The 11214-nt window shown below is 37.0% G+C and overlaps 1 protein-coding gene across 1 annotated transcript in view; it reads right to left on the bottom strand.

Annotated features, from left to right (window-relative positions):
- Positions 1 to 7223: 7223 nt before the first annotated feature.
- nherf2 (NHERF family PDZ scaffold protein 2) overlaps positions 7224 to 11214 on the bottom strand; it is a 15133-nt gene continuing 11142 nt past the window's right edge. The window contains exons 5-7 of the mRNA XM_016506567.1: positions 10734 to 10887; positions 10235 to 10479; positions 7224 to 8381 (exon numbers count right to left, since the gene is read on the bottom strand). Of these exons, the coding sequence (XP_016362053.1) occupies positions 8178 to 8381; positions 10235 to 10479; positions 10734 to 10887 (603 nt within the window). The 3' untranslated portion in view covers positions 7224 to 8177. The remainder of the gene's footprint in view (positions 8382 to 10234; positions 10480 to 10733; positions 10888 to 11214) is intronic.

The raw sequence follows: 11214 nt of genomic DNA, 5'->3' as shown, positions 1-11214 counted from the left end.
GACTCCTCTAGTTAACTACAGAATGCACCCAATCATGGGGAATAAACCTAAAAACGTAGGGAAGACGAGAGAATAGTGTAACCAAGGGAGAGCGAAAAACAAACTTTAAGAGAGCGGGAGGGAGGTCGTAGGTTAAACGGGAGGGAGGTATAGACAGTTATCTGGGGATAAAGATTAAGATTAGGGAGGGAAGCTAGACATCAACTGTTATACGACTTCTTTTAATCTCAAGTTAATCCCAGGCATAAAAATCAAATGCATTCACATGCAGACTGACCATAGAGACACTTGCACATAAAGTTGCAATAACTACGAGCGGCCAGCGCTGCCGTAGCAATAGCATAATCAGACTTTAACACTGAGACTCTCTATGAAAGACTAGCGTCGTTTTTTCTTTTTTTAATAATTAGTATTGATGAAACGACAACAATCTCAGCTTTAAAAAAAGATGGTTAGCGCGCTATCGCGAATTTGTGTTTTTGATCATTAGTAAGGGAGCATCTATGAATTCAGTTTTCATCATCATCGGCTTTGTCGTCGTTCTGTCCGATTGTCGTCACGATTCTCTGCTTGCGTCTCTTATGCCGTATCGTTTATTTTCCAACGTTTCTTCTCACTTTTTTGCATAGTTGGCTTGTAGGTTTTTTTCCTGGGCTTGGTCAGTGTTCGCTGTTGAAACTCATCGTAGTTTACAGATTTCAATCACACCGTAGTTTAATCTTGTCGTGATTTCGAGAGATTCGGTCTCGTCGCGAGGGAGCTGGAAAGGAAACTCCACAGTATAATGATCATGACTTGTGTTATGTATGTGTTCGGTTGTGTATGCGTGTGTGTGATTTGTGTAACGGTAGCTGTGTTGGGAGCTTTTAAGTGTGTTTTGTTAGTGTCATTGCCATGTATTTTTTTTCGTAATTCACATTTCATATGTGTATTCTGCGTTAATAGGTTGTTAAATCGTTTTAAGGTACCTTACACTTGACTCCTGGACCCCTATTGACCTGTAAACTGTGACCAACGATGTGTGTGCGCGCTTGTGAGTGTGTGTATGAATGTATTTGTACCGATAAATATTAATGCCATATTGATATTTAGTGATTTAATCAGCTTATCCAACAAACTACAACTATATCAAATATAGTTTTACAACAAGGTTCATTTTTGAGTTTTTTTTAAGTTTTGCTGCTATTGCTAATTTTGGTTACTTAAATAGGACTGAATTCACAACATTTACATTCTATTGGAGCAAAATGCGTAATTTAAATTTGGATTTTCGCTAGTCATGCACTTTTTTTTGTTTTGCTATTTTTATGATTTTTTTTTTTTTAAGGACGTTGCTTGTACATTTACTGATAAAACTGTTGGATTCATCATGCGTCTTGTTTTTTCTTGTGACTATTTGTTGGTTGGACGATTTGAAATAATAGCGAGCTGAAAGCAAAGACAGGAAGTGACGGTTGGATGGATGGCGAGGCGAGGATGATTGCTGCGTGTGGAAATCTGCTGAGACTGAAAGAAAAACAATCACACCTTTCTCTCTTTACCATGCCAGGAAAAATAAAACGATTTTTTACCAAGCTGAACAAGTTTTTTTTGTGTTTTCTTGATTTTTTAAAATTGTTTATTATAAAAGAGTTTTCAAGACAAACTTAAAAACTACAACCAAAATTGGAGTGTTGTGCCTTTTAATGATAGTTCGTCGTGGCCTAATGGTCAGAGAGTCGGACTCGTAACCCAAAGGTTGCGGGTTTGAGTCTCGTACCGGCAGAGATTGTAGGTGGGGGGAGTGAATGTACAGCGCTCTCTCCCACCTTCAATACCACGACTGAGGTGCCCTTGAGCAAGGCCCCCAACTGCTCCCCAGGTGCCGCAGCAAAAAAATGGCTGCCCACTGCTCCAGGTGTGTGTTCACGGTGTGTGTTCACTGCTGTGTGTGTGCACTTTGGATGGGATAAATGCAGAGCACTAATTCCAAGTATGGGTCACCATACTTGACCACGTCACGTCACTTCTTCTTATCAGTATGCTAGTGTACATCTAAGCATCTGTAGCACTTCTCTTTATAAAGAACACAATTCAATCATCAGTTTCTGTAAAATGTACTCTATAAACGAGAATGTCCCACTCCTTGAATAAATTGCTTTTTGATGGTTAATCAGACCTGTGTGGTGTCCGTGTTAAGGATTTAGTTGGATAGATGGTGGCTTGAATAGTCAAGGACACAACGGCTAGACATTTTCAATGGAAATTTTTGTGATATTGATGATCATTTGCGGGAAAACCATAAGCAACACCCATCAGAACAGGCTGAAAGTCTGTGCCAGGCAGGGTTGCCAGGTTTTCACAACAAAACCCGCCCAATTGCTACTCAAAACTAGCCCAATTGCATTTTGAGGGGGGCTCCCCATTAAAAATCGCATTCCAGGGGGTAAAATACACGTTTTTGACAGGGTTCCCCTGGTAAAAGTCGCACTCCAGGGGCTAAATACCACATTATTGGGGTCGCTTTAATCTGCGGACATGAAAAACAACCCGCAGCAACAGTGATAAAGTAGGGAGAACCGCGGACTTGGCAACACTGGTCTGTGCCAAATATTTTTGGATTAGAGTTCAGGATTTAAAAAAATCCCCTGGCCATAATGAATTCCAGCAAACTCTAGTGATTCAGAAGACATGCATCTGCCTTGAAGCATCTAAATAGGTCCAGGTTGTCCGTGCTACTCAGAATCAAATGCTTCTCTTGTCATTTGTTGTCCTGAAGAATATTGTTTATATCAGCAGTTTCACATATAAAATGCAGATTACAGCATTAAGTTCCTGTACGTCAATGTCTGTCCAGATCTCTTGTCTTTCTGTAAGAAATATGACATGATCTTGACAGGACATCAGTCACTCACTTATGCAAACAAGCTGTAATAATGGCGATAATTTACAGCAGAGACTCACCTTTCAAAACATAATCCAGAATTGGACCGATTTGAGCATCTTGAAGTCTGTAACGGTGCTGTTCACTTGTCATCAGACACTGATCACAGACTGTGTTTTAATAGTCTGAGATGATGACCCAGCTTTATGTGTGTGTGTGTGTGTGTGTGTGTGTGTAACAGCTGCAACTGTCTCACTGCATAACCTCAGATGCTACAAACCCACATACAGGAAACACACAAGCAACGACAGGAAGTTTGGTTCAACTCATCTATTATATTTACTGTGCAATCACACAAGACTAACAAGATATTAAAACAGTATCAGGAACTACTGAACTCTCAGTACGCTTATTTGTGTGTAAAACCTGTTTAGTTGTTTTCACACTGAAATCATGTTTCATCAGGTTTACATGTGAATTTGCATTGCAAGTTGAGGTTAAAAACAAACTCAAGCACAACATGTCACAGACTCCTGGTGGCCTTTTCAGTGAGTTTGAACTTTAACCCAGAGTTTGTTTTGCTGGAGAGTGTGGCTTGCTGTGAGAGCTGAAATCAAGTGTGTGTGTGTGTGCAGTGAGAGAAGGTGGGATGTTAAAGTGTGTGTGGTGTGACTGTAGGCGTTATTAAAGTGAAACACAGGAGGACTGGAACTAAACCAAACGAAAAAGAGGAAGAAACTCACATGCAAGAGAAACATCAGAGCCATTAGGAACAGTGGTGAGTGTGTGTGTACCATCATACACAAAACACTTGGTTAAACTTTTTGAAAGAAATAGTTCACCTACCTAATGTTCACCTAATTTACCTTATATTTAATGTAATTAATTAGCTGAGTTGACCATGAACATTCCCGAAGACATTCCTCTGAAAGTGCCTGAAATTTTTGTCATATTTTTACCAAGTTTTTTTTTTGTTATCTCTCTCCCTAAATATGGATAAAACATTTAATAACAAAATTAAATTATATTTAGTTAACTGATATTTAGCAGTCATCCCTCACACGAGTCGAGTCGCGAATCGGTTCACCTGAATAACGATTCATTCGCTAATCGGACATCACCGACAGGATTAATCTCTGTATCTGCATTATATTATGGGCAGTGTTGTTCTTAACTTGAGTTAGTACAGTACTGGCTGACAACAGGTGAGGAGAGTTTTCTGAACTGGGATCCGCTCGGATCCGTCTTTAATGAGAGGGAGCTGAACTCACATGTGCTGCAATCCTGTAAAACTCCTTTAAAATGGAAGTGGAAGAGAACAGGAGGATTAAGAGATCATAGAAGATGAGAACACACGATGGGAAAGAAACCAAAGATACTCACTTTACTGAGATGAGCAGAGGAAGAGGGTTTCATTTATCTAAAACACAATGAACCCATGACTATTGGGAAATGTCTATCTCTTTGTATATATAACTGATAAAAGATGCATCCTAAATGTTCTGCTGGTCTCGTGCCGCTGCATTGATCTCACTTGTTGTGCGCCGCAGCGCCAGTGTGTCTCTAGCGGCCGACAGAAGAACTGCAGCCGTCAGAGAGACCGTCGAGTTGCACCGTGTCAGCATCAGACTTTATGACAACTTCAGTCTAAAATACTCTGTTTATTTCGGGTTATACGTGTGTGAGGGCGAGCCCAGTACATGAGAAAATGGACATACATAAGATGAGGGCGACAAGAACAATTTATATACATTAATGAGACTTAAAATAATAATACATGCCTCAGATGTAAATATATTAGGGCTTTTCTGTAATCAGTTACACTGTTGTATTACTTTACGTTTTCAGAATACATAATTATATTACGTTGTTAATTATTAATACATATAGCTATATTTCTGTATGTGTTAGTGTATTTTTTTTAAAGACGTTTTTACTTTTGATTTTATAATCCACACAAAGATTGAGGTCAAAAACAGTTGAGGTTCACTGACTGGTTAATATTGATCTAAAATATGTCTGTAAAATATAATATAATGTCTGTAAATACTCTGTGTGATATAATGAACCATCAATATCATGTAGAAATGTTAAACCAGCATTTATGAGAACATGGTAAGAAAATAAATACATGAATATTCCTTCAGTGTTAAAGAAAACGGCTATTAGCCAGTATGCTCATTCTAGAGATCACCCGATTGGACAAAAATTTGTGTGGTGCAGGATGATGTCATCGATATTTTTTATCCGTTTTCCTGGAAGAGAAAAGCTGCGTCCCAAATGAGGCACTATGCACTATGCGCTAAACCATGGAGTGTATGAATTATATAAGGTTATTTTGTAATTCATAATCAGAGTCTGATAGCTCCTCCCCCTTCGCTACATAATTAAAGCTGCGACAGTTGAGTGCATGAAGTGTCCAACACTCCACACTTCCGCTGCGTCCGAAATCGCATGCTTCCCTACTACATAGTAGGCGAAAAACAGTATGTGAGGTGAGTATGTCTGAATTCATAGTATTCGAAAAACAGTAAGCAGAAAGTACCCGGATCAGCTACTTTCTTTACTATCCCATGAGGCCACAGGAGAGCATGGAAGTGAAGCGATGCAACTGACACTGGAAGATCATGTGACAGTAACAACATGGTGGATGTAGCACATACGAATTTCATTCATACTACCCATATTCATATTATGGGCGAATTCCAAACGGAAGTGAGCATCCCTAGGCCCTACTCCCTTTGAAGGGCAGAGCACTTGAAGTGTGTTCTTTGAAGGGTGCAGGGCATTACTGTCTCCTATAAGCGTTTTGAACTACCTTAACAAAGGGATTGACTGACCAAATGTTACCTTGACAATGCTGCGCGTGCATGCACCGTCCATCAGTCGTTGAAAATAATTATTTCTTATTATTATTATTATTTTATTCAAATATTGTCAAATTGTGTCTTATTTACAATTAAACTTTTTCAAACTAAATTTGCTTACACTACCGTCTTAAATAATTTTTCTATCTCTGACGAAAAATATTTTGTATTACATTAAACTAGACAAATGTAATTAGCCTATTCTACTTACGTTTGTATGTGAAGTCGAAATCAATCCAAACTTTGCTTTAAAAATCATCGCAATATCTCCTGACCGAAGATCACATGATCACAAACGGAATCACTTCTGTGACGTGACCATCACATGTTCCCTTCGCTAACAGACTTCTGGAAGGGCCCTTCGTGAAGGGATTGATTGAAGTTGTTCACTTCTATTTGGAACGTCCCTACAAATGGCGTCCCCTTCCCGAAGTGCCCTTCAAGGGTGCAAAAAAGCAGTTTGGAATTCGCCCTATATAGAACATCCTCTTGTAAGGGCTAAAGTAGGCTAAATCCAGATTCAAATGTAGTACCTACTCAGTACGCGAGTTTGTTTTTTCGGTTAAGTGCATTTCATCCGGGTATTTAATGTGCACTTTTTCTTTTTGGAATTTTCAGTGCAAACGCACTACTCGCACTTTTTATACTACAAAATGTCATAGAATAGTGCACAAGTACGCGATTTGGGACGCACCTAAAGATTATAGAGTTTAACTGTAGCTATGTCTGCTAATAGTGAATGTTGTGAGGATTTAGGAGTATATTAGCTAGGGCTGGGCGATAAAACGATGATTATCGCGATATAATTTTCCTCGATATAATGATAACAAGAGTTCATTAAATGTTGGATATAATGTTTATGCGCCAAAAGCGGAACGAAACAGCGCTACTCCTTTATCCGCATCATTTACCATGGATTAACTGTAGTAACACTAACTGTACGGTATTGAAAGGTAGGATATTAATATCGAATTTTATTATATTATTAACTTAGACATGTATTAAAGGAGTAATGTAATATAATGACAGTTTTGTTTGTGATTATAGCATTTGTGCATTTATACTAAATGTATTTAGGCTACTGTTTTTCATACAAATACCTAGAAACCATTTAGTTACATGCATGGTATTTGAGGTGCTATATGAGTGGTTTTAACTGTGGTTATCATGATCTAAATGTATGCAACTATGGAAGACCAGTGGTTAATTTTGATAAAACTCAAAACAGTCAGAATAATGAAATTTCACCATATAAGAATGAGGTTACAGTTTTTACAGATGTTTTTGATAATGAACATAATTTTTTGATCTGCATCCTAACTCAAGCTACTGTCAAATATGCATTTCTAAGAGACAAAAAAAATGTAATATTATTAATATTGCAGCCGGCACTGCAAACTGTGCTTAAGATACGCGTCAAAGTCAGGCAACACAAACCTGTTTCATGATTTGAAACAATATCACTCATTAGAACATGCAGAAATTAATTAAGATATTTATTTTGTTAAGAAAAAATGACTGGAAAAGTGTACGTGAAGTGTCTGTCATGTTCTGATCATAAAGAGTATTTTAAAACCACAATGAACCGTCTGGTTTCTACAACTTTCACTTAAGGAGCAAAAATCCTAAAACTTGAAAGAAATATTTGAAAGATTTGAAATTTATTGTGATAATCATAGCTATCGACTGATTTGAAAAATGTTATCGTGATAAGTTTTTGGCCATATCGCCCAGCCCTAATATTAGCATATAGATGAACTCAAATCAGATGTCTATCTGGTCACATGTGTTTACTGTCTCGGACTGAACCTTCTCTTCCCGTTCTTCTTACTGTACATTTTCTCTTAATGGTGCAAGATCATGACTTCTTTCTTCAGGGATTTGAACCTACAACCTTTGGCTTCTCAGCTCGATGTTCAGTTGCCATCTTTTGTTGACTTTAACTATTGCAATTACACTTTCTCTTCACCTTTCCTTCAGTATGTCTTTCCTTCTTACTGTTTCTGCCCTGTAATGACGTTTTCTTACTCTCTTTTCATTCCTTCCTTATTTTCTGGTTTGTGGGAACTGCTGTTGCATTAGTATCTCTGAGAAAGAGAAGAAATGTGATGGCAGGAAAGTGACTTCAAGAAGGGAGCTTGTGCATTATTGGGTGAAATAACCAACTGGCTGAATGTGGAACACCTACTAGTAACAAAATGCCCAATTAAGCTCCGTTAAACCCATAACATGATATCCAACAATAACAAACCTGTTCAAAACATACTTTCAGATCTGCATTTCTGCACACAGATCTGCACTCAAACCTTTTCTCTCATCCTTTCTTGATGATCTCACTCATTTCAGGAGGTTGATCTAATCTGGTGTAAGCTGCATGTTTTTGGTCTGGTTTGTGTGCCGGTGGAATCTGTCTAGAACTGAGGTGAACTTTCTGATGTGTGCGCTGCTCAGAAGTTGCTGAAGATTTCCTGTTTCTTGCTCCAGTCCATCGGGGGCGCTCTCTTGTTGGGCCGTTTGGCCCGGGCTTTCTGCTTGGCCTCCGCCGCGGTCAGACTCAGATGCAGACCGCTCTCCCAGAACGGATCCTCAGATTTCACATCTCGCTTTGGTTTACGGGCGTCATCGCTGGAGTGATGGTCAGAATCTGTGAGCTGTGAAAACACAACACAGGGGTTCATTTGCATGCATTATTGTTTTAATCAAAATATATTATGCCTCTTAAGTATTTTATCAAATCAATAATCTTAGCTCACATTATGGAACATTACAGTAAATATTTCCTTCCGTGCCTGCTTTGCACATTACGTTTCATTTCACATTTTGCTGCTTTTGTTTCCAATAATAATAAATATTATTTGAATGAATGAATCAAATATATTTCATATTAATGTTTTTATTATTGGGTCAAAGACGAAAAGGGGGTTTCAAGCATCAAAAACAATAAAAGTGTAATACAGCTTTAAATGTAGTTTTTTCCTCATACATTAGAATGTATCCTGTTTAATTTCATGTTTTTCTGAGCCAAAAATAATCATACATGTTTTTACCATAGTGGACTACTTGCACAACTACTTCCGCGTTCGTTTCCGCTCAGCATTTAGCGCACTTACATACAGACAGTTTCTCATGAGAAAGCAGGTCATTACTACATTTTAGAGCTGGCAATTTTTTAAAAACAATTAATCATATTCTCTGCGTTAACATGAATTATCTTCAACCTGCTGAAATGTTCCTATAAATATATTTCCCTTTCCAAATGTTCATTCTGCATAATAAATAAATAAATATATTTCGCCACTGCCGCAGTCCAGCGCTTGTCTTCTCATTAACAGTATTTTTCTCTTACTGATCATATTTCATATCTGTTGAATTTACAGTTTTACATGAATGTGAATGGTTGGTGCTCTTATTCCAGTGGCTGAAAGAATGTGCGGTAACTGCCTTAAAGAAATGTAATGATGTTAAACATTGAATTCATTTTAAACAGTAACACGTTGACAGTGCGACTACTTTGAATATTCATATTTTGGCATTGCATACAGTGAAATGATTGTGAATGAAAAATGACACAGAATAGTGACTAACATATTTAATACAGATAAATAAATCATCCCGCAGACTCTCATTTCAATAGGCGTTTAAGTAAATTTGATGATTACAGCACACTGAAAATACACATAACCGGAAATAACTGAGCTGTATTATTTCATAACGGAAGTACGTCACGAGGCTCAGTGCAAGTAGTCCATTTACAGAATGTGATATGATCACATATTCTTTCATGTATTTTAATAAGTACTAGTGCTGTCAATGGATTAAAAAAAGTACTAATTAATCGCACATTTATTTCTGAAATTAATCGCGATTAATCCCACCTAACATTAAAGTTTTTAAATATACTTTTTTATCCGTCTCGTCTATTACCAACAACAAAAAAAATTATTATTAAGTTAAATATATCATATGAATACATTATTATTTAGTTATCAATAATAATTATTATTAATAATAATATATCTAATTATATTATTATTATTAGCAGTAGTATAATTGTTACCATCAACAACAACAATAATAATAAAAACAAACAACAACAAAAAAGCAACAACAAAAACATCCATAATAATAATAATAACTATTTAGATTAATGAATACTATGTATGCAATATACAATATTTTATTTATTATTATTATTATTATTATTATTGTTACCAACAACATTTTTATTACATTAATAACATACCATATTTATAAATTATAATTGTAATAATAATAACAATAATAATAATAATAATGATAATATCATATAATATATACAATTATTATTTTTTTTATTTAATTAATTATATATTATATTAATACAGTATTATTATCATCATCATCAACAACAACAGCTATATTAATAATTATATTAATAATAATAAAATATTTGAACATTGTTTTTGTACAACTTTAAAAAAATAAGCCACTCAAGGTATGTTACAGTGAATGTACTTGCACTCACCTTGTTGCTGCTGTCGAAGCTGCTGATTTCAGCGCTGGTCTCTGATAATGTGGATCGAGAGGAGGAGCTTCTGTGACTCTGGTGTCTTGGGGAGCCGTTGCTGATTGGTGGGTCAGTCAGTGTGATGTTGATGATTGGTGGAGAGATCTTGTGGGCGTCTGGGACCGGTGAAGCAGATACAGTGCTGTGTGTGGTTGAACACGTCGCTTCAGGACTCTCTATGATTGGCCCGTCCACACAGTCCTCTGTTTGAGAGAGATGATTACTGACACGCCACCTAGTTATGAACTAGGGCTAGTTTCTATGTGCACTGAACATTACAAACGTTTGCATAAGGCATCAGTCGTGTTTTGCATAAACTCTCCTAATAGTGATCACAGTAGCAGTCAGGTGAGGCTAAGTAAATACAAAGCATTTCAATATCGTCTTTCCAGTTTCGTTTCCTTCTGTGGACGTTCCCAGAACTCCCCGGACACATATATGCAAACATGTGCTGTACCTTTAAGATGAATAGATGTGGGCACGATACCCAGTCGGTTGAAGAGCTCATCTGTGTCGGGATCCACCACCAGCAGACGGGTCTCTCTGCTGCCCGCTTTGATCAGCGCCACCACCTCCGCGTGACGCAGACCCTCGATACTCGTGTCGTTCACCTGGATATATGACAGAGCTGACTTTAACTGCATACTAACTTGCACGCTTTCTGTACTAAACAGTTTGCAAGATTACATTTCAGGCCTTAATTGAACCCCAATACATCCAACTCAAGCTACACCTAAAATAAAAACCAGAGCGGCTGAACCTATGCATATCTAGATAGAACAGCACATCATACACAACTATACTGAACTATATTTTTTATTTATTATATTATTATTTATATATTTAGTTATTAAATCATAATATGCGAATAGACTATTTTTTATATTACATAATAATTTAATAATATTATTATAATGAATTTTATTTATTAATTATAT

Source organism: Sinocyclocheilus anshuiensis, unplaced genomic scaffold, assembly GCF_001515605.1.
Source record: "Sinocyclocheilus anshuiensis isolate Anshui unplaced genomic scaffold, SAMN03320099.WGS_v1.1 scaffold274, whole genome shotgun sequence".
NCBI lineage: Eukaryota > Metazoa > Chordata > Actinopteri > Cypriniformes > Cyprinidae > Sinocyclocheilus > Sinocyclocheilus anshuiensis.
Note: the sequence above shows the minus strand (reverse complement) of the source record. Positions and strands in the feature narration are given on the sequence as shown.